Genomic DNA, 24,385 nt, shown 5'->3' on the forward strand with positions numbered 1-24,385 from the left:
GGGTTTCCTTGTCCTTTTACTTGACCATCTGGCCCCCATGTCAGTTGCATCAGTGACTCCCACCCTCATCCAGCCCTAAGCCCCCTACCAGTAATCCTCCATGCTTCCTCCTCTGCTGTAGACAGGACCCTCCAGCTCCCTGGGGTTTGGGAAGATGTTCTCATGTTGGATGATGATGGTTTTGATCAGCTCATTCACGTGGGCTTGGCAGGACACCTGGTCGTGGCCCTCTGGCACTGACATCAGCGAGGGCCCGAAGCAGATGGCGAGGTTGTAGGGGTCCATCATGTTCTCTTCACTGAACTGTGATAAACTGGAGGAGAAGGGGAAGGAGGCAAGCTGGAGAGCTCTCGCATGAACGCCCAGAAAACACAATCACAGAGGCACTGCCAAGAGCAAAGGCAGAGGGTCCACAAATGAACACCTGCCTTTCTGGGCACCAGGGGCCTTCTAGAAAGTCAGCTGGAGAAGAGGGTGACCACTGGATGGTCATTAGGAGCAAAAGAGAGGTAAGATGGAGGCTCCTACTTGGAAGTCTGACCTTCCTTTCTCTCCAGCTCACCATTCAAATGTTCCTTACCACTCCACCCTTACTCCTTCCTACCCTTGTCCTTATCCACCCTGCATTGAGAACAAGTCACTTTGCAGATCTGAATATGGCTCCCACAGACCAACCCGCTAAGCTGCCAGATCAGATGGGGAACCTACGCTTTCCCTGGTAATGATATGGTCAGGAGACACAGGCATTGTATGCTGTGCACCCTTATTATATAGCAAAATGATCACGTTATTAGGGATTTTTATTCAAGCCTCTAAACTTGTTAAAAACAAGTAGCCAACTGATTAGCTTTTGTATTCCCTCAAGACATTAAATTTCTTTCTAGAACAGCTAATGCAATTGTTTTTCATTTTCATAACATCCTCTTATACTATTATATTCATGTCTTATTCTGGAAAAAGTCAGCACGCTGTTCAAATCTGCTCAGGCTTCTTCTGGATGCAGCCTGACTTCATTACTGGGTATTTATTTTTTCTGGGAACACCCCCTTCTCATACAGCAGCAGCTCCAGCCACACTTCCAATCTTGGCCAAGGACCTAAAGGCCTTCAATCAGCCGTTACACCTGGTGAGTCTCCAGTGTTCCTTGCTGTCCAGGCCCAGGGGGCTGGAATCTCCTATCCCTCAAGCCTGAAGTATGAGCTCTACTTAGGAGCAGAGTTTTTCCCTTTTGATCCTGAGCAGGAAGTTCCCAGCATCTGATTCTGACAGATCCTGAGAAGAAACCAGAGCCCTCTGATGCTGAGTTGCAGGCCTAAGACTCGGCTGAGTTTGTCTCAGCAGCTGTCCTTCTGAATGGGGGGCAGAGTTTATTTCTAATGTGTCCCACATGCAGACTCACATTACAAAGCTGGTTTCCCTCTAACCCAATGGTTCTCTCTTCTTGAGATTCTGATATGTGCCTCTTGTCTCTTTTGTGTGATCTGACAGTGTTTTGGTAACATGATTCTGATATGAGGGTCACTGCAGGACCTAAGATATGGCACAATGGATGTGAACAACTGTCACAGGAAGAAAGAGTTGAGAGCCACTGTTCTCAAGGACCTAGAGTCAAATGAAAGAGAGGCCAGCGATGGGGGTTATAAATCTCAGTGGATAGCCAGAAGGGGTGGCGCATGTCTGCAGTCCCAGCTTGGGAGGCTATGGAAAGAGGATTGTAAGTTCAAGGTCAGCCTGGATAACTTAGTGAAACCCCATCTCAAAAAAATAAATTTTTAAAAAGGGGAGGGATAGGGATGTAGCTTAGTACAGCACTCTAGGTTCAATTCCTAGTACCAACAAACAAACAAAACCCCCAAACTGGATTGTTTCACAGGAGTCCTTCCTTGTGTGTATGTGTGTGGTACTGAGAATTGAACCCAGGGCCCTTGCTCTTAGCTCTTTGTAAATTGTTATTTTGAGACAGGGTCTAACTAAATTACCCAGGCTGGCCTTGAACTTTTAGGCTTCCTGGCTCAGCCTCCCAAGTAGCTGGGATTATAGGTAATGCCCTCCTGTGCCCGGCTTTCACAGAAGTTCTCAAATATTTAATTTTATAATCCTTCCCTGGGTCTTGAGTTAAAAGGAACTAGAGATTTAGGAAGTTTGTAAGTGTACTTCTTGGTCAAATTCAAACCAGAGAGACAGGAGAGATAATTACCCTGGTAACCTCAGTAGGAAGGACTAAAACAGGAGGTAACACAGGCTCATACTGAAGCTAACCCCAGGCTGATGAGACAGGAGGCTTCAGTAAGGCCTTGTCTCTTTCGTGTGATCTGACAGTGTTTTGGTAACATGAAAGAAAACCACAAGTTTCTGGGAAGCCTGGTGGTCAGAGGGAAGCAAACTCTAGCACTGTGAAAGATGAGGAACGTAGAGAAGCCTACTTAGGAGAGGACTGTGCATTTCATAGATAGTTACAATGACCATGAGCTTGAGGAAGATGTGGACTGTGGTCTCATGAATCTAGGCCCATTTTATGACTCCCATTAAAAAACCAGACCAAGATCCCTTTCTCTCTTCCAATGCATTGTGGGAACATCCAAGTTAGTGGCTAAAGTAGTGGGTCTTAACTATTTGGGGGACACTGGGCAATATAGCAAGATTTGATCTCCACCGGACCAAAAAACAAAATAAAACAAGACAAAAACTAGGGATTCTCCAGTAAATATACACAGTTTTGTGTAACATGTCATGGTGTTAATAATCTTTGAAGACTCTAGAGGCTATAGCTAGTATAAGATCTCAAACACTAGCTGGGTGTGGTGGTGCATGACTGAAATCCCAGAGGCTCAGGAGGCTGAGGCAGAAGGATCACGAATTCAAAGCCAGCCCCAGCAACTTAGTAAACCCCTAAGCAACTTAGCAAGATCCTGTCTCTAAATAAAAAATTAAAAGAGGGCTGGGGATATGGCTCAGAAGTTAAGTGCTCCCAAGGTTCAGTCCCCAGTTTGGTGAGTGGGGTGGATGGGGATCTCAAACACAAAAGCATAGGATTTTTATTCTTACAGAAATATCTGAGATGAATACACTGGTAACAAGTCCTTGCTTTGACACTGTATATTTCCTTTTTGCTGCTAACTTATATATATGCCATCTCCTGTAAGAATTCTACTGTCTTTCTACAGTTTGAGTCTATGACAGGAGTGAATTCACCTGGTAGATTTGAACTCCTCCTCTTGTGTGCATCTTAAAAAGGTATGGCATTGTGGTTTTGCAGGAAGGAGACAATTGGGATCACCATGGTAACTTATTTTACATCATGCACTTTTCTGGATTTTTTACTTTTTGATATGTGCATTTGTCTGACTAGATTGAAAAGAAAAAATAAATAAGTAAAACATTCCAAGGATTTTAGAGTAAAACAGGCCTGATTTTTGAGTCTTGGCTTCATTGCTTCTCACTAGTTCCCTAATTAGGTTCTAGTTTCCTAGTTTCTTCATTGTAAAATGGGGACAATTCTCTGCCTCCTTTAAGGGGCTGTTGGGGAGATGAAACAATGGCACAATATATGCAAGGCACTTAGCACAGTGCCTAGCACACAAGTTGTGTTCAACAAATATTTTCTGTAATTATAATATCCCAGTTGCTTTTTGATATAGAACAGGGAATGGAAGATAGAGCTGCTGGCATTTGGCAGTCATTAATTTATAGGATTCTAACTATTTTTGTTCCCCAACAGGCATTATCTAATAAGCTGAGGACTCCAGATCCCAAAATCAAAACCTTAAATCCTCAGAGACAGCATTAAGCTTGGGGCAGAGTTGTTTTTGATTTTTGCAATGCAGGGCTTGGTGCATGGAAGGTGAGCACTCTACCACTGAGCCACCACCCCAGCCCTAATTTTTAAGTTTGAAAGGGATATAGTAATACCTCTCATCTTAAAAAAAAAAAAAAAATCCTGTCTTAACCCTCCATCTGTACCAGGTGTACTGTCTCATTTCTCTGCTCCTCTTTATGATAAAATTCTTTCAGAGCTGTCTGTGCCAGCTGTCTCTGATTCTCTGAATTTTTTTTCCTTCTGTCGGGGACTGAATTGTGTTTCCCCAAAATTCACATGTTGGAAGTCCTGATGTATACTCAATCTTTTTAAAATTAAATAAACAGCAAAACAAAGCAAAAACAATCATCTGAATTGGTACACTGCCATGTTTTCTTCAGCAATGGCCACCATCTCTAGCTCTGCCCGATGCTTACTCTATCGTTTCTCCTACCCTGCCCAGAAAGAAAATATGTGGAAGAGAATGAGGCAATTGTACTTTTGTCCACAGTCATCCCAGGCCCTCCCTGCTCCTCCCACCCCCGATTTGGTCACCACTGTCATGCTTTTTGCTCACGCTGGGCTCATGTTGAGGGCAAGTATTGGTCAACGAGGGGAGACAATGATTGGTGACCCTGAGGGGACTAACTCAAGAGTTATTAGCAGAGTTTCTAGGTCACATGTGAACACACTGTGTGAGTCACGAGGGTTTTAACTCAATGGCAGTTTGGGTGCCGAGTCAAAGCCTGGCCATTGAACGGAGCACACAGCCTTGTGGAGGAGGTAGGCTATGAAACCAGGACCTCGATAGCTCTGCAGGGCCAGCAGTGGGCTACACGGTGGTGTGGGCTCCTCAGGTAGGGCCCACTGCCCAGATAACTATAGGGCCAGGATGACCTTGAACTTGTAATCAAGCAGAGGCTTGTGACATGGCCTCAAAGCTGTATTCCTTTTATCCAGAAACCAACCATGTTACAAACACTTCATTTTCAAAAAGAAATATGTGCCCCAAATACCTTGGACTCTTGATTTACTGTTTTTTCTTCTCTATTTTGATAGATTAATGGATCCAGAGAACTCTTTCTCCACTATATGGAAACTCAACAAGTCAGAATGATGATAAATGACAAGTGAAGACAGCCTTAGGTCTATGGAGAAATGAGAAGGCTGGGTACCGTAGTGAACTGGGGAGTGCCTGCCCCTCTAGTGGGCAGCCCTGATTCCAAAGCGAATTGCTACCACAAGAATGTGGGTTCAGTATTGGCAGATCTAATCACTTTTCAAAAAACCTAGGAACTGATATTTTTTAAAAATAAAATCCCCAAATAGTTAAATGTTGTGTTAAAAGTTTTCAAGTCATAGTAGACCTGCAGGAAGCACAGCTGGGTACCTTTTATGGCCCTCACGTTGCCCACTTACAACCTTTGTTCCGGGTTGCAGAGGAAGAGATGGTGGTAAAAGCAGAGTGGAGAAGAGGTGCCAGACAGGAAGCCCACGTGTTCCTGCTCCTGCCTTCACTAGCACTGGGACCCAGGGCTTGCTCTTGACAGGACACATGCTTGGAGAAGAAGAAATGCCCCTTCCAAGCCTGAGACCTCTCTGGTTCTCAGACCTTTCTTAAGCTACCTTCATTCCCTAGGTGACCAGCTAACTGCCACCAATGTATGGGTGACTCTCATACCAGTACCTTCATCCCAGGTTTTTCTCAACACATGGATTCCTGTGTTCAAACACTTAGAATCCCTACTTGATGTCCAACAGCTACTTTAAATTACCTGTCCATCTTGACACTTTGTCTAGAGTCCTTCCTCCACAGCTGTCTTCCCCAACTCCATGAATCTGGCTTATGTTCCCCTTCCCTTATCTTTAGTAGGAATAAGCTTCACTACTTCCCTGTTGCACAAGCCAAAAATGTAGGATTTCTGTCTTTCTCTCACACTCTACATCAATAAGTCTGACCAACACTATGTTCAAATTATATCCCAAACCTTGCCCCCCTCACCACTCTCCAGTCTACCAACACATTGGCCAGACTACAACAACCTTGGGACCTGGCTTCCTTCTCTTTACAACCTTCTGTAGTAACCTCATAAAGCATTTTGGCAGGTTTTAAAATAAATACATAAATCAGAATATAACACTCTCCTCCTTACAACCTTTCAATCACTTTCCAAATCCAAACCCCTATTACCATGACTCTCAAACCTGAGTGTCCCCATGGCTCCTCTTTCATTGAATTTAGGCCGCTGCTCACACCCTGTCTTCTCAGAGGACTTTGATGTTCACCCATCTAAAACATTTTCTCTTCTTTCATCTTCTGCCCCAATTCAGATCTTGTACTCTACCCCCTTCTTTACTCTTTCTTCTTCTAAGCACTTACTTTACTGATTATCTGTCCCCTTCCCTGTTCATGAGCTCTCATTTAGCAATACATTCTTATGGTCTAGTACTATGGCCCAGCATGCAGTAGGTGCTCCACAGGCACACATTGGGTGCTAAATGTATGTTTGGATGGATGAATAGGTCCATATGGAACTTCCAGGAGCCAAAACCAAGGCTTGATTCAGCTGTTCACTAGGCTACTCACTGATTGAGGAAGGCAAAGAGGTATCTCATGATAATCAGAGTGGTTTTGGGCAGGACCAGGAGGACTTTCCGGATATGCAGAGCTCTCTCCTGTAGGTTGTCCATTGCTGAAAGAAGAAAGCCATGTGTTATCCTTCATTGTGCCTGAGATCCCAGGGAATAGCGGTCAGAAGCCCCTTACTATCAGCAGGTGCAGCCCAGAGAGCACCAAGTCAAAGCTACACACAGCACTGGCACAGCAACAGGAATTTCATCATTGTTGCTTCTGGGTGTGGGACTGTTGCACAAGGTGCACATTGGGCTCCATACATTTACCGATTCAGGACTTAAGGTATACTCCTTGGGCACAAGAAGGGTTGGAGATGTTTTCCCCAGCATCTACCACCTGCTTTTTTCAAACAATTAGGAGCTGGCTGTGATTGCCTAACACCCATCCTGGAGGTCCCGCATCTGGGGAGGGAAATAGGCTATGCTAGTCTTGTCCTGCACACTCTATGCATGTATCTTCCTCCTCTGGACAAGTCTGGCTTATCTTCCCCCTTCCTTATCTTCAGTAGAAATGAGCAGAACATGGCCAAAAGTAGGAAACATAGGTCTGTAGGTAAATAGCCATATCTGGGAAGAAGACCGGATAATTTTCCTGACTCTTATGCTATGGGCAGGTTAGTCCCCTGGGCCTGAGGTCTCTGTCATGGACAGCCTCCCACTTCCACAGTGTCCCATGTAGATTTGGTTATTTTCTATGAGTGCCTTTATGTAAAGAGAAATGGGGAGTACTGGATTTGGGGCAAGAGTATATTTCTAGGGGAGAACTGCACAGTCAAAGGATGACTGTGTTGGCCACTGCAGTCTAGCTTAGAAGACTTTACCTAGGTCCAGTTCTGGGAAAAGATATGAAGACACTATCCAAAGGATGCACAGAGTTGATTGCCACATAAATCACTTCCACTGAACTACCACAAACAGCAGGTCAACAAACAAAACAAGAGAGCTAGCTTCTTTAATGTGCTGGACCTTTCTGAGAATAACTGAGAGGGAATTTACTCAGGGCAAATGTTGAGTCAAATCAGCAACTCAGGGGACACAAAGACCCTGGTGACCTCGGAAAAAGGATCTTTTCTCCATTGCAAAGGCATCTTTCTTAACAGCCTCTGGGGCCATCATCAAACTCTGCTTCCAGAGTTTCCATGGATTGCTTATTATGGAAACAAATGAGAGGATGGCACACAGCAACAGGAGTTTCTTCCTTGTTGCTTCTGGGAGTGAGGCTGTTACACCAAGGTGCATGCTGGGCTCCACACATTTACTGATTCAAGACTTAAGGTATGTATTCCTTGGGCACAAAAAAGGTTAGAGATGTTCTCCCCAGCATCTACCACCTCTCAGTTATTCTCAGAAAGGTCCAGCACATTCAAGAACCTAGCTCTCTTGTTTTGTTTTTTGACCTGAATGCCTATCTCCCCCAGCAGTATCATGCAGTATCATGAGCTTTTCAAGCTCCAAATTTTAGAATCAGAGGCAGAGAACCCCTAAGAAAATAGAAAACATCTCTCTCTCTCTCTGGAGAAATATCAGATGCCTACTTCTTAGGATAGCATATATGAATACAACTTACCTGGCAGGTAAGCCATGCCATGTTTAAAGCAACAAGTGGGAGATATTTGCAATACTTACGCCTTTCCCCTGGTATCATGAAAAAGCCCAAACCCAATGTATAGGCTTCAAACAATTGAAAAGACTGAGTCTTATGAATGAATTTTTATAAAGGCATTTTACTAAAGGAAGTTAAAGCCCAGAGAAACAAAAGAGTTTATGATGGAGGTGAAGCCAGAAGTCCTGACCTGGAGTCCTAGACTCTTACTGAAAAGTCATTCTCCTTCCTTCCTCCCCTGCCAGGGATGAAGAAATGAAGGTGAGCATAAACTCACTGAAAAAAAAAAAATTAAAAAGGAAAGCTTTACCAAGAAGCTTATGAGGAAACAAAGAACTCCATAAGAATGTTCAAACCTAGTGCTTGGAGGGGCTGTGGCCCAGAAGCCACTCTGAGGCCACAGCGGTACTTACTGACGCAGGCCATCAGGTCGTGGAAGATGTCCTTAGGGAAGAGTGGGTGTTCCAGCCCCCGGAAGTAAAGCTTCAGGACACCAGCTATGGAGTCCATGTCGTGGTCATTCTGGTCCCCTGCCAGGGGGTCCTCTCCTGAGGATAAGCACCCCCAGAAAGGAAAGAGTGAGAGAGGCAAACACACAAAGAATGAAGCAGAGGCAATGGGGAAGGGGTGACCCACTTATATCCTCGGCCCAGTCCCTTGGCACAATGCCCAGCATAGTGGCATGAGTGGGGTAAACCAGAGGACAGATAGAAGCACAGACTGCTGAGACTCAGGGACGTCCCTATGGGCTGGGATTGGGACACAGGAACTGCTTCCCTTACAGAATCATGCAAAGAGGCTGGGACCAAGCCCCTGGGGGAGGAAAACAAGGCCAAGGAGGCTAGCTCCTCTGTTGAGCTCTCACTCCTGCTGCCCCCAACAAAGGACACCTACTTACAGAACAATCATGCCAGAGCTCCCTATGGAAAATTTCATATCAGATGTAATTAGATTTAATGATAAGACCAACCTCAAATTGAAACTATATATATCCATTACAGTGACGGAAATTGCCAAAGCTTGCCCATTACCTTAATAGCCCACAAGATAATAAATGGGCTACGATGAACAGGCGCATTAGCCTTGATATTAACTGCCACCAAGGGTTCCGGATAAAGCCATAAACCGCCTGGATATCATAGTTAACTTCTTGGGTTTTGGCAGATCATCCGTAGGAGAGAGGCAGGATGGGTGGGGCCGAGAAGGAAGGAAGTGGATGTGCTCAGCACCTCCTGCATCTCTTACAGGGAGTTACGTATTTAATGGGAAGTGTGTGCAGACAGCAGGTGTCCAGCTCACGAGGGAGGCACAGGGGCTTCGAAGCTCTGGGTCCCCTCAGAGGAGAAAGGATAGAGCCAGTACCCTAGGAGGCTGGCAAACACATGGTCTTAGCTTCCAGGCTGTTCCCTTACCTCTTTCAAAGGCATTTTTGATGTCATTTACTTCCACCTGGGATCCAGACACCCGGAAAATTCCTTCATGCTGCAGTCCTGGAAACACACAGGGAAAAGAGATCAAGGAGAAGAAAAAAGCCACCACAGAGCCAAGCTTAGATGAATGCCTATCTCCCCCGGCAGTGTGCACTGAAGCATCCTGTCTCTCTTGTTTTTCAGGCCAAAGGAGTAAAACATGTGCAGGGACATTGGGAAAGTCACTGGGATGATTATGAAGCATTAGCCTAAAGAAAGCACCAAATCAGAGGCTTAAGGGAAGGGATTTCTACAGCCTGCTTCTCTTCTGACTCTAGGGAAGACTATCAAGCAGGGATCTTCCCTGCCTTTGCTCTTTGTCTCTCCTGAAAAGTGGGGAGGTGACCTGTTAGTGTTTTCTTGTCACTCAGGGTCAGGAATGGGAGATAGGTCGTGGCAGGCAAGACATTAGTTACCATCAGAGGAGTGTCATAAGATGTGAGGTTATAGAGATTACTTTAGCTATTGTGACACTGTTCCACTATTCTAGGGGCCAGTGCTTTCAGTACTGATGAAAAAGAGTGGACATAAGAATACAAGTAATCCATCAACAGCATTGCCAGCCACTGTCCCAGGAGCTGCTCCTGACTGCTGCTTCACACAAAAACAAACATGCATGAACACTACAGTACAATGATGTACACAGAAACTTTTGTCTTCTTGAGTTTTGTTAGAGTAGAACTATTCATAAAAATAATGCTTGTATAGTGACTGCTGTTAATAAGTGCTTTCATATAAATGAAGTGCTTGGTCCTCACAATACGGGATAAGCTCACAATAAAACATCGGTTAAGCTGGGTGTGGTGGCGCATGTCTATAATCCCAGAGGCTTGGGAGGCTGAGGCAGGAGGATCATGAGTTCAAAGCCAGCCTTAGCAATGGTGAGGTGCTAAGCAACTCAGGCCATTTTAAAATCAGTGAGACCCCATCTCTAAATAAAATACAAAACAAGGCTGGGGATGTGGCTCAGTGGCTGAGTGTCCCTGAGTTTGATCCCTGGTACTCCCCCTCCCCAAGAAAACCAACAAAGCAAAACCAGGGGTTAGCAATACTCCTATTTTTAGATGGGAGAACTGAGGATAACCACCCTTAGTTATACAGGTACTAAGGACTAGGGCCAGGACTCAGACTCAGGCCTCGTGGCTGCAATCACATACTTAGTCCTCAAGCCAGACTTGTGGGGCCTACTGATGTACAAGCAGAGAAGGTGGGAACCAAATGGCCATTCTGGACTTGTAAGCATGACTCACAGAGAGCACCACACACGCAACTGAGAAACCAGGGAGAAATCCAGGAAGCATGTCATTAGTGCCAGGCCCAGGGACTGAGTGGGTCTGGCACCTCTAATTCCAGTAGGACCGCCTAGGCTTTCTCAGACGCCTTGGGTATCAATATTGGCATTTTGTCAAAATCTTTCTATAATGGCACAGTCCTTCAAAAGCCTTAATGTGTCACAGAAGTCTCACATTTATTTTAGGAAAACAAAACAGAATAAGGCTACATTTTGCTGGCTGCTTCAGGGTTACCCTCTCAGTGGGGGTAGCTATTGGCTAGACCTTTGGAGGTCAATCATCTAGGACAGGACTGAAAGTACAGAATTGGTCTAAAACAACATTGAGAAATAATCAGAGGGACTGTGATTACCTGATTTGTAGTAGGACTTAAGTCTGTTCCTCTAAGGGACTACAAGAGCCAGATAATGTTCTTTAAACACAGAATGTAAATAACAAGTGTTCTGACAGAAAGTCACATTCAATGTGAAAATTCATTTGTTCACATACAAAAGTTGTAACCATACCCAGTGACTTGTCAAAAACCCAATGTAGGGAAATGTCAGAAACCAGGCTAGATTGTGTGTTCTGGTTGGTAAAGTATTGCATAAGTTCTTGAAGAGTGTCAACAGGGTGCTTTGGGTAGGATAGACCTGTGGGCCCAAGGATAAGAAGAAACGAGAACTCAGCTTGGTGGAAATCAGGCAGCAGGCCTGAAACACTCTGAGCTCTCTTGGTCTGGTTTCTGGGTCCTCTGGAGAACTGATGCTGAAGGCCTGCTCTGTGTTTGGAGTGCCTGATGGGATGATGCTGAGAGCAGAAACAATGTGCTTTCCAGAAAGGAAAGGGGAAAACCAGTTTGCTTTTTATTATAATGAATGTGAATCTTGACTTGCATAACCAAAACAGCCCAGCTACCTTTTTCACTTTTCCTTAGTGCTCACTAACATGAAAGTGTAAAACCCATCAGATATGGGTAAGTTGTTTGGCAATGGTGCAAAATCTTCCATGCATGTTGTGCCAGATCCAGATGTTGCAGAGTTGCTCTCCTAGGTAATTCTTTTTTCTTCCTTCCCTCCTCCCTCTTTTTTTTTTTTTTTCCTTCAGTACTGGAGATTGAAACCAGAAAACTCTACCTCCAAGCTACATGCCTAGTCCTTTTTCATTTTACCTTTTATTTTGAGGCAGGATCTCTCTAAATTCTCAGGCTGACCTTCAACTTGTGATCCTCCTACCTCAGCCTCCTGAATAGCCAGGATTACAGGCATGCATAAGGCTCCTGATAGATTCTTCTTTTTTTGTTGTTCCAGGGATTGAACTACAGGGTGCTCAATTGCTGAGCCATATCTCCAGCACTCACCTCCCCTTTTTAAAATTTTGAGACAGGGTCTCACTCGGTTGCTTACAGCCTCCCTAAGTTGCTGAGGAGGCTTCAAATCAGCAATCCTCCTGCCTCAGCCTCCTGAGCTGTTAGGATTATAGACGTGCGCCACCTCTCCTAGATTTTTCTTGAAATGATTACTACAACAGCTACCTCCTGTCCCTTCTCATGAAAATGATGAGGTTTTCTCCTCCTCATGATTCAGTTTCATTAGTTCCTCATCTTCCTTCTCCTTTAAATCATCCTGGATCACACTGACCCACTATTCACAGAGGACCCTCAGCTATCTCATCTAGATAATGGGGACAATAATATTTACCTCTCAAGGGAAATGAAAATAGTAAAGATATAAAAATTCCCAGCATTTGGTGGGTCACAGATCCTTTTGAGACTGAAAAAAGTTATAAATACTATCTCCATTCAATGTGAAAATATATTTGTTCACATATTAAAGTTGTGATCATATCTTTTTTAGGGAGTTCATGAATACTTTGAGTCTCTATTAGGGAAAAAAATCAATTTAGTTGAACAAATATTTTTTAAGCAGCTAACTACTATATCTTTTAAGCTTTTTAAAAATCAACAGTGTATTTGCTTAATCCTAGAATACACATAATTTCCAAATTGCTAACCCATACTTCTGAGATAAAAATTACTACTGTGCAAGATTTCTTATAGCTCTTTTTGTCTTTAGACTTACAGAGTATAGTCAAAACACTGTTTTCCAGTTACTTGGTTAATTATTTTCTTCTTCATTCCCCTTTAGTGTGGTTACATGTTCTTTTGTAGTACAGTTATGATTTCTTGGTATTATTTACATTCCTTTTGTAGTTTTACTCACATTCTAGTTTTATTTATTTGTTAATTCACCTATTGATTACAGAAAACACTAAGGCAGTTCTAAAAGTCAAAACTACACAAAAAAGGTAAATGCAGGGCAATGCCATCCCTGTCCTGTTTCCCACTGCTCCATTCCTTCTACCTCCTTCCTACCCTTCTCCTGAAATAATGAATAGAACATTAATTTCTAGATTCATCTTTATTTCTTGCAGAAATGAGAAGATACATGTATATTCTTTTTTTCTTTCTTTTTTGATACCAGGGATTGAACCCAGGGACACTTAACTACTGAGCTACATCCCAGCTCTTTTTTATATTTTATTCAGAGGCAGGGTCTTGCTGAATTGCTTAAGGCCTTGCTAAGTTGCTAAGGCTTTGAACTCTCAATTTTCCTGTCTCAGCCTCCTAAGCCACTAGGATTATAGGCGTGTGCCATCATGCCTGGCACATGTATATTCTTATATCTTCCCTCTTACCTGAAAGAAAGCATACTATAGATGCTCTTTCACATTTTGTTTTTTTCACCTAACAGCATACCCCCAAGGGACCTCTTGATATCAATTCATGGAAATCATTCTCATGTCTTTTTGCAGTTGTCTAGTGCTCCATTGTATGGACATATCATAGTTTTTCCAACCACTGTTCTATGTATGGGCATTTAGGTTGTTTCTGATACTGTGAAATTACAAACAATGCTACAGCAAATAACCTTGTGAATATCTAATCTTTGTATTGTTGGAGGAATACCTTCATGGTGAATTCTTGGAAGGACTGCTGGATTAGGAGATCAGTGCATATGTAGTTTTATTATATACTGCCAAATTCCCCTATGCTGGTTTAGCTTCCCATCAGCAACATATGCTTGTGCCCATTTCCCTAGAGTCTCAACCTAGAAACATGCTCAGTTTTTGTCTCCTTATGCATTGAACCTGCACAGGGGTAGGGATGGGAAACTCCAAGCCACAATATCTAGAACCCATCATTTCTCAGCTAACACCATAATTAGCACCCTAGTCTAGATCACCACCATGTCTTCCCTGGCCTGCTGCCTAACTTCCTATATCACCCTTATGATCTTATCTCAATAGAACAAACAATGATCCTTTAAAGAGATGACTCCCTGATCAAAATTCTCCAATGGTTTCCATCTCACTCCAAAAAAATAAAATAATAAATAAAAATAAAATCCAAATGCCTATTTTATCCAACAGAGTTGTACAAGGTCTGGCCCTTGGCTTCATTTCCTGTCACTTTCCTCTCCACTCTGTTCAGCAATGCTGGCTTTATCCTATTCTATGAATAGGCCAACAGTCTCTGCTCAGTGTCCTCTCTCCCCAGATGCCCTTCCCCAGATGTCCACATAGCTCACCCCCTCAGAACCCTGCTCAAATGTCATCTTCTTAGAAGTGGCCTTTCCCTTGAAACCACTGACAATAGTGTCTGTCCCCTTTCCATTCTTCATTCCTCACCTTGCTTTACTTTTCTTTATGACACCAACACGCAAAATATTGTACGTGAATTTGTTTATTTATTGGCTGATCAACTCATCATCTATTTGTCCTTCAGTAGAACATGAGGTTCAGGAGGACAGAAGCTTTTTAATAGTACACAATAAGCAATCAATATATATTTCTATTGAATGAATAAATGAATGAAATACTTGGAAGAATGATGGGAGTTCAGATCTCCTTCTTCCTATTGTCTTTTAGGCACAAATAATTCCTCCTCCCCTGAACTCGGTTTGGACTTCTTTGCCAACTACTTGATCATTAATCATTACTATCTTGCGAAATTTCTTATTCTGCTATTCTGAATTAACACCATTTATCTCTTTTTATTTAACTTCTCCCTCACTTACTTATATTCTCCAAAATGCATCATAAGACCACTTAAAGATAGGAACAGTGTATTATTCCTGTTTTAGTTTTCCTACTTGGCGTTATGTGGTACTCAGCATTGATCAGGGGTTTGATAAATATTTGATTGTTTCAATAGTGATATACAATGCTCTTACTTCAAGTGACTGGAGATAATATTAAAAACTTACAGCTGATGGAGAATGGGATAAGTTGTAAGAATGCTCAAATAATTACTGTTCCAAATACGATCCTAAACAATGTCCCAGTTTATAGGGAGAAAGGAAGGTGAGAGGAGGAAGGGAGAACCTTAATGCCTCTGAATTAATATCAGCAATACTTTATCTACCTCCTTAGTTCAGTAAGGTCATTCTATCCCTCTTCCTATACTATTTAAAAAAAATTCTGATGCTCGGTTCCTAGACATCTCTATGACACTAGTTCAGATATTTGTACTTTCTAAACATTCTTAACCTTAAAAAATCAATTCTCTGGCAATTATCTCCACCCCTAAATTCTGTTGAACCAGACCAGTAGTGGGTAAGGACTGGAGTTTATGAGATGTAGCTTTGTCAAGCAGAAGGATTAGTGTGATTTGACTAAATTTGAGAAGGAGCCAGCCCCTGCAGAATCTCAATTGTTAAAAACAACTTTAGGACTGAGCTCTTGTGGATGTTGTATCCAGTGAGACCCGACCAGAATAAAAATGGAATATTATTAGGAATCAGTTGCAACCTTACAAATGGAGTTGTTTCCAAACCAGACTGGCACAGAAAGCTACCATGACAAAATGATCAGGCTATGCCATGGGAGATAACTGCATGCAGAGGCTGAGTATGAAACTACTGCCACCATGTATTAGCAGCTGGGTTCTCTCACATAGCAGCTGGAATTTAAAACTCATTTTTGAGCTAAAAAAGGGCATTGTGGTAAGTGGCTGTGCATTTGGGGTCGAAACATATGATGTCTTTCAATGTCTAGGAGCGGCCATTTTGAAGCAGCAAACATTATGTGAACAAATATGACTTTATTTTTATTTGCTGAGAAGGGTAGCATAGGGAGGCAATCTCTATTCTTACTCTACAAAGAATTCCTGGATGTTCTTCCAACCTTTGCACACATATGGGTAAGGCCGTGGTCCTGCTTACCGTGCCTGCTGATAAACCGGATGCAGCTTTCTACCACCAGAGGAATTGCCTGGCTGGAGTCCTGAAAAGCCAAAGAAAAACAATATTACAATCTTCAAACAGGGATAGCCCAGGGTGAGAGCAAATGGGCCTCACTGTGGAACTTGTCTCAGATGGATCAGTGATGGTGCAGTCACCTGGCTTGTCCTCCAAGCTCCAGAGCACAAAAACACAACCACTGACTTGGAATGGCAATTATCTCCACCCCTAAATTCTGTTGAACCAGACCAGTAGTGGGTAAGGACTGGAGTTTATGAGATGTAGATGCACTTTAAATCTAGCATGTTCTAAATGGAGCGGGTTGTCTTTTTATCCTGACCCAGTGCACCACCAACAGCCATCCAATCCATCTTCTCAGGTTTGCCTTCAAAATATCTGTTGAATCTCTTCACACTTCTCCATCTCTATTGCCACCAGTTCAGCTCAGTCCACCAATATCTCCATTTCCATCCCTGCTACCTACCCATCCCTTTACACAGTGGTCAGAAGATCTTTAAAAGTACATCTCAACTACTGGGGATGGAGACTGATCAAATTGTGTTATGTGCATGTACAAATATGGCAACATAAATCCTTCTGTAATGTATAATTAGAGTGTATCAAGAAAAAAAAAGTGCATCTCATCTCGTGAACTTTATCAGAGACTTCTCTTCTCAGCTTCACATGTTCAGGATCTTGCCTTTGCCTCCACTGTCCCAACTTCTGCTCAACCCCATCTCTGCTACAGCTAACTGGCTGCCTTTCTTTCTCCAATAAGTTCTCCCTTGTCTCAAGGGTTTACATGAGTGACACCTGCTGCTGACACATTCTTCTCAACCCTGATTGTGACTTCATTATGCGGATGTGAATATCTATTTGCACTGACCATCACCAGCTCAAGCTCTACAAGGGTAAGTCCTACATCCATTCCTGGGTGTCGAGTGCTGGCCATGATGCTCTCATATAGTAGTGCTTAATTAATACCAGTCAAAGGTCACAGGGTGAATCAAAGGGAGCTTCAGAAAGGTTTGTTTGGCATAAAAGGTAGGAAAGACAAGAAAAGCCAGTTCTTGCAAACAGTGGAGATTACTTGATACTAAGCAAAACAGGCCTCCCAGATGTTAATCTTCATTCTGTACATTTGCTATATAACCCTTCTCATATTGTTTAACTTCTATGAACTTAAATTTGCCATAAATTTCTCAGTAGGTAGGGAATTCATGTGAGGAATGAGTATGTCCTACTGGCACGAGGGCATGAGTGTCTATTGTGCACAGAAGAATTTATAGAGGTCTTGGGCCATGAACAAGTCCTTGAGATAGACTGGTCCTCAAAACAACCCTATGGGGTATGTATTATTATTCTCATGAAGTTAACTTGCTGCTGATGGTCACTCAGCTGGAAAGTGGCCAAGCCAGAATTCAAACTCCAGCTGCCTCCCTCTGAAACTGAACACTTCACTACCACCATGCTGCATCCTAGGAGTTCAGCAAACATTACACACCATCTCTCACTAAAAACCAGCAGGGTTTTATAATATAGCCTCATGCACAAATCATTCAGTTCTGTGGAAGAAAGACATGAGGCAGAAGGGCCCAAAACCTAGCTAGAAAGAGCTTCGGCAATGTGTCAAGATGCATTCTACTGTCATGTATAATGATAACTAGACCAATTAAAAAAAACAATAAAAAAAGAGCTTCGGATATTCAGGACAGAGATGTTCAGAACTCTTCAGTGGGCTGGGTCCTATGTCTTCTGCCCATTTCACAGGTTTGCCTGCAGCCCTCTTCTGGCTCTGAATTTTCAACTGTAGCTGTGGGGTTTGGCTACTATTAGGAAGCAGCTGGGTCTCATGAAGAAGTCAGGCCGAGAGAAGAGCTGGCTTGGCCTCCAGCTCCAGAGCTTGCCAGGAATCACGATGCTGCCAAAGGGAGTATTGCATATGCCAAGGTGGAGGGAGTTGGGAAGGTCTCAGTGACCCAAATGCTCATCTTTGTGACCCCCAAACCCATCTGCTTCCTCCAGCTTTCCACTGATAGCAGCTAGTGTCTACTCTCTTATTAACATCACTGCCAGATGGGCTAGGTGATTTTGTAGGAAGACTCTTTGTTCTCTCTTCCTTACGCTAATGAAGAAAATGGTACCACTATAAAAGAGAAAAAATGCTCCATTTGAGGAAGTCTTTTTTATATTTACAGACTTCTGTTATCATACTTTTCACTTATAAATAGCAGCAGCAGAGAAAATGAAGATAGCAACAGGAAGGTTTGCAAAGTTTTGCTGGTCCCAGATTTGAATATAAAGACCCAAACACAGGGAAGCTGGGAAGCGCCCAGATTACTGGATTCATTAAGTTATGTGAAACCAGATATGGTGGTGCACGACTGTAATCCCAGCAGCTCAGGAGGCTGAGGCAGGAGGATCACAAGTTCAAAGCCAGCCTTAGCAACTTAGCAAGGCCCTAAGCAACTCTGTGAGACCCTTGAAATACAAAAAAAAAAAAAAAAAAAAAAAAACAAAACAAAACAAAACAAACAAAAAAAAAAACCAAAGGTTATTTGAAAGCAAAATTTTGCTGAATACACAGGAAATGGAATATTAGTGGCAATTGGCTGAAAATATGGCATCGAGGATAACAGCCTGTATGTACACGGTTACCAATAGCAGAAGTGGCCCAGAGGGATAATCTGTGGCATACAAGATTGGGCAAAAGATGACCTGCCCTATTATAGAAGAGCATTTTTCTTGTCTCCATTGGTCCAATGGAGCCTAAGACAGAGTCTAGTGGAAACAGACAAGTGACAAAGGCACAAAAGTTTCGGATGCTCCTGTCAATCTTCCCCACTCCACTCCCTGAGATGTTTCTGAGCACCCAGTGCATTCATTTCCCCAGATGGCTCTGTATGTCACTGTGGTGCCCTGAGACCTGCACTTCACCACTGACTTTGCACACGGCTTTCCAGCAGTTTCTATATGTGTTTCCATCCACTGAATGTTTGTCTCTCACCCCTCTCCCAATGTTAGGACTGATGTAACTTTAATTCTTTTGATCATAATAGGTTTGGTCACATAATCTCAGAGTTGGAAGAGGACTTTAAGGACAATCAGGCTAAATTTCTATCTAATCAGATTAAAGGAACTGCAGGAAAAGGGATAATAGACATAACTTGGAAAAGATAGCAGAGCAGTGGTCCAGTAATTTGCAGGGGAAAACAGGAAGATGGCAGATGAAGTCCAAACATGCATTGTTTGGCATAATTTTTTTCTTTTTCTTTTTCCTTTTGGTACTAATTGGGTGTTTAAATTTGTAAATTTAAATTAAATTTATTTTTAACTAATACATAAAAACATAAATTTGTATATATTAATGGGGTACCATGCGATATTATAATACATATGTATATTGTATAATATTTAAATCAGGGTAAACATATCTATCTCCTCAATTTATCACTACTTGATGATTAAAAATATTCAAATAGGGCTGGGGCTATGGTTCAGTGTTAGTGCACTTGCCTGGCATGTGTGAGGCACTGGGTTCAATTCTCAGCAGTGCATATAAAAAAATAAAAAATAAAGGTCTATCAACAACTAAAAAAAATTTAAAAAAGAAATTCAAATATTGAAAATCCTTTCTTCTAGCTTTTCTTTTTTAATTTTAAGAATTTTTCTTTTTTTAAAAAAATTATTTATTTATTAATTACTTGGTGCTGAGGATCAAACCAGGGCCTTGCATATGTTGGGCACATGCTCTACCACTGAGCCCCAATCCCAGCCCTCCTCTAGCTTTTTGAAATGTACATTATTATCTTTAGTCACCCTACTGTGTAATAGCACATCAGAACTTCTTGCTTGTTCTTATTTAACTGTAATTTAGTAATAACTGATCAACTTTTCTCTATTGGCATAATTCCTCTTTTGGGGGGTGGAGTACTGGGGATTGAACTCAGGGGCACTCAACCACTGAGCCACATTCCCAGCCCTATTTTATATTTTATTTAAAGACAGGGTCTGTCTCACTGAGTTGCTTTGTGCCTCGCTTTGCTGAGGCTGGCTTTGAACTTGTGACCTTCCTGTCTCAGCCTCCTGAGCTACTAGGATTACAGGCTTGCACCACCGTGCCCAGCCTCTTTTAGCATAATTTCTTATGAGAAAGAGGGTTAGGAATTTTTTTCACATACTGATCTCCAGATCATTTATTAGATTTCCACTTTCACCAAAGTAGAAAATACAAGTCTTGACAACTAACCAGATGTGGTACAAAGACAAAAAAAAAAAAAAAAAAAAAAAATGGATGACATGAAAGATAAGATTTGGGACCTTAGAGACTATGAAGGATGGAGAATCTCCATTAAAAGAAATAGAATTTAGGGGAGCTGAGGAAGCACTTGTGGTGGGGGAGGGGAAGGCTGGTGCCAAGGGTAAAGGCGCTTCTCAACCTTCAGGCACAAATGTCCAGTCAGTCACTTGGGAGTTAGAGCCAAGGACTCAGGCAGGCAGCACTACAGGACAAAAGGACACTTTGGGAAGGAGAGAAAGGTTCCTCTAGAGGAACATAATGACAAGGGAAGGAGCATGGAGAAAAGTCAGGCAACCTGGGGAGGAGCCTAAATTTAGAAGAATGGCGAAAGTGAGGCCATCAAAGAAGATATCAATGGCCAGGAGAAAGATAGTACTAGGCTTGAAGAGAGCAGAGAAGGTCTAGAAGCAAATGCTGATGCACATAATTTCAAGAAAAGTCTAGGGGCTTTGAACCTAGTCTTTGCTAGGGTAAAAAATGGCTAGAATCCATTGTTCTTGAGACACCCTCAAGAACAAAAGCCATCAGATTCTTCCTCTTGTTTGGCTTATTTGCCATAAACTCCCAAAACTCCTGGTTACTTTTATAAAATTCCTCATCTTCTAAGTTATTATTTTACACCCCTGACTATCTTAGATATGAACCCACCATTAGATATAAACTGCTGCAGAGAAACTGGGGTAGCAGAACAAAAACAAGCACTTATTTTGATTAGGGTTTATGGAAGTTTCTGGAACTCTTAGGCAAATCTAGCACCAGGCAAATGTACTTTCCCTGCAACTGCTTAGGTGCAGCAGGATGCAAACCAGATGGATGGCAAGCTGACCAGGAGCATATATCACCTGCCTGACTGTGGGTTCCCACATTCCTGTAGCCAGAGTAGGAGCTGCAAAGCCCGCCCACACATGCTCCTCCTTCTCTAAGCAGGAGGTCCAGTTTTGGATCAGGAACTAAAAGGAACAAAGTTCGAGCTCAATCCTATTCTTAGTGTTAAAGATGGCTTGCTCATTCTTTAAGACATATACTGACTAGTTTTCAATGCCATAAACTAACCCTGAGAGGCTTTCCATTCTTTTCCAGTTTTAAATGAAATCATGGGAGAAAGGAGAAAGAAAAAAAAAAAAAAGAGAGAGAGAGGAACAAGAGGAAAGAGAATTGCAATGAATTTTTTATCATTTAAAAAATGTGTAAATGTATTTGACACAGTGTTCTCATTAAAATGAGATCTGAAGTAAAGAAGGAGGAAAAAAATTACAACAAAGCTGGGACAAATGAGGTCTATGTCATCGGAGTTCTCCAGCTGGACTGACCACCCAGCCAGAGCAGTCACCAGCTTGAATATACTGCTGGGGCTGCCGACACTACAGAAACCACGCGCCCTCTACATTTGATTGTCTCCCTGTGGTTAGGGCCACTGTGAATTACCCAGAATGTCTTTATAAAGCCTGGATCAGCTTTCCCCTGAGTAGACACAGAGATATTTCTGAGCTTTCTCTACCCCCTCCCTGTTAATGGCCCTCTGCAAAGCTGCTTTGAGCTTAGGGGAAACAAAATCATTTCAGTATTTGCTATAAAGTATAATTAGGAAGTCAAATTTGCTACTGCAAAAAATACTTCAATTAATTTTTTTTTAAACAAGCACAAGTGCTGTTTAGATTGTCCACTGATGTGGTTTATCCATGCCACTGCTCTCTTGAGGTTTCCTCCTAATATAGGTAAATGAGACCTGGTGCCCAGTGACAGAATTGAATACAATGGTGAAAACCATGTACAAAACAGCTCTTGTCCTTCATTCCCAGACCAGAGTAATCTCTGCATTTTAGTACATGGTAGGATACATCTAGGATGGACACACCATCAGAAACAAAATCTACCCATGTAAAGCAAGATTGTCTGGTCTAGGAGATTAGCTACTGGAAGTTACTGACACATTAATGTGTCTATAAGTTAGTGTGCAGCCTCTTCTTGGCACTTATCCTTCATGGCAGAAGGATGCCATGGGAAGTTCTGGTACAATCTGTCCCCTTAAAAATCATACCAGCTAGTATGCAAGAGGGTAAATGACTAGAAAAGAAGAACAAGGTAGAAATATTATGACCACTCCAACACTGACAAAATTGCTATAACTGTAACCATGCCATGACTAAAGGGTACAGCCTAAAGACAGGCATAAAGTCAGAGAAGTGTCTGTCCTGTCCACATGGAGCTTCACGATTGCCTGTGGGATATACTCAATTGTCATGCCAGGCCAGCCTGGCCTCTGCCGGGCTCTTACCTGTTTCCTCACGGTTGAGCTACGCCTGTGGTTGATCCCACCAAGTCAGAGAGGGCCGATCCAGCAACAGGGAGGACAAAAGAGAAAATTGGGACAGAATGAGACAAGTCATTGCTTGTGTGTGAGTGTGTGTGTGTGTGTGTGTACACATATGTGCACATGTGCAAGCGCATATATGTATTGCCTTAGCTTCTGAATAGCTGGAGTTATAGGTATGTGCCATATGCCCACTTCAAATGAGGGCTCTTAAACCTAGAAGTTTTTAACCATGAAAAACAGTCTTTATGGTAGTTAATGAATCAAGTCACAATATTCAGCTCAGTCCCAGAAAAGGCTAAGAGACTTGTTAAGTTACTTCCCATCTAAAGTCAAATATAGTTTTTCTTTTTATAAAAGCACAGAGGTGCTTATTTTTAATGTCTACCAACTTTCAAAATTTGAATAAGAAAGAACTGGTTCAACTTTGCAGATCTGGGTTAGATAATAAGATCTTCCTGTTTGCAAGGAGATGCTGGAAAATACCAAAGGCTGCTGCCTATCATTTGCTTTCTCTTGGAAATCCTCAGGGAAAAGATAGGAAGCATTTTTTTTTTTTCCCTAGATTTAGAGAGTAGGGCACCTACAATGGAAGGAAGGATGGGGATCTTCTGTCTATATTTTTCAAGTTGTGTTGAGTCTCAGAGAACTTTTCTCAAAGGGAATTTGACTCAGAGGCACCTGAGTCAAATAGGCACGGCAGCGCTACCTGCTTTGAATGAAGGTGGGGGCCAGGGCCTGGCCACTGGGCCTTGTTCTGCCTCTGCTGCCAGGTCACTCCTGGAGAACCTCTTTGAAATTCTCCAGGCTCGTGGAGCTAATGTAAAACACTGTTTTTCTGAGGGGGGAAAAGAGTGGCCAAGGTCAGACACAGTGAAATAATCCAGCAACAGGGAAACAGACTCAGTTCTTTTCATTTTTTCAGAAACTTCTGCGGACATAGGCTCAGGTGAACTTATACTATATCACCAAAAGATATATTCCACAGAATTCCATTATCCTGGTTCCCTGCAGCCCCCAAGTCTGTCATATTAATGGGACTTTAGTTATAATCCACAATGACAAAACGATGAAAGCCAAATGAAGCTATCTCTAAATAATGAGCCTATAATTGTAAATGGCTTATGATTATTGTGTGTGTTGGCAGATAGAAGTGGTTGATATAATGGACTAACGCAGGGTCTCTAAGGAGTCTAGTCCATTAGAGTTCTTTCTCCAGTTAAATCAGCACATTTTTAGGCATCAGAGAACTGTCATCTGAATGGATGTCTTGCTTTCTGCCCACTCAAGAGTTTTCTCATAGCAGCACCATGACTGGGAGGGAAAATATGTGGCTGGGGTGGGAGAGGAAGGGGAAGGTAGGGAAAAATTAGGAGGGCTGCATACTTGCACATTGGGCAAGATTTCTACCAGTGGCATTTGGCAAGCCAATACAAAATAATATTTTATTATCCAGCAATGTCACTAATTAGGCTATCATCTTTGCCATGCACGGGGGGGGGGGGGGAACTCAGATCAAATGCTACCTCCTGATCTTCTTTCTCTAAGTTAGAGACTCCCCAAAGCCTGTATGCTGAGGTCTACCAGCTAAGGATAGGTTAAAGGATAGGATCCTCCAGCATTAAATGTCTATTTTCCTTGCAATATGGTGGCTTTGAGAAGACTTGGACTATTTCAGCAACTGATACTCCTTTACTCAGTTCTGCTCAGTTCTCTTCCTAAGTCATAGCAAACCCCATTGCCATCTGAGACCAGAGA

General features: G+C 42.5%; 1 protein-coding gene across 2 annotated transcripts in view; it reads right to left on the minus strand.

Annotated features, from left to right (window-relative positions):
- Srgap2 (SLIT-ROBO Rho GTPase activating protein 2) overlaps positions 1-24,385 on the minus strand; it is a 240,927-nt gene that overhangs the window by 16,813 nt on the left and 199,729 nt on the right. For both annotated transcript variants that reach the window (XM_026387464.2, XM_026387465.2), the window contains exons 13-18: positions 22,592-22,616; positions 15,999-16,059; positions 9,446-9,523; positions 8,447-8,581; positions 6,384-6,489; positions 89-313 (exon numbers count right to left, since the gene is read on the minus strand). In XM_026387464.2, the coding sequence (XP_026243249.1) occupies positions 89-313; positions 6,384-6,489; positions 8,447-8,581; positions 9,446-9,523; positions 15,999-16,059; positions 22,592-22,616 (630 nt within the window). The remainder of the gene's footprint in view (positions 1-88; positions 314-6,383; positions 6,490-8,446; positions 8,582-9,445; positions 9,524-15,998; positions 16,060-22,591; positions 22,617-24,385) is intronic.

This window comes from Urocitellus parryii, chromosome 9 (genome assembly GCF_045843805.1).
Source record: "Urocitellus parryii isolate mUroPar1 chromosome 9, mUroPar1.hap1, whole genome shotgun sequence".
Taxonomy (NCBI): Eukaryota; Metazoa; Chordata; class Mammalia; order Rodentia; family Sciuridae; genus Urocitellus; species Urocitellus parryii.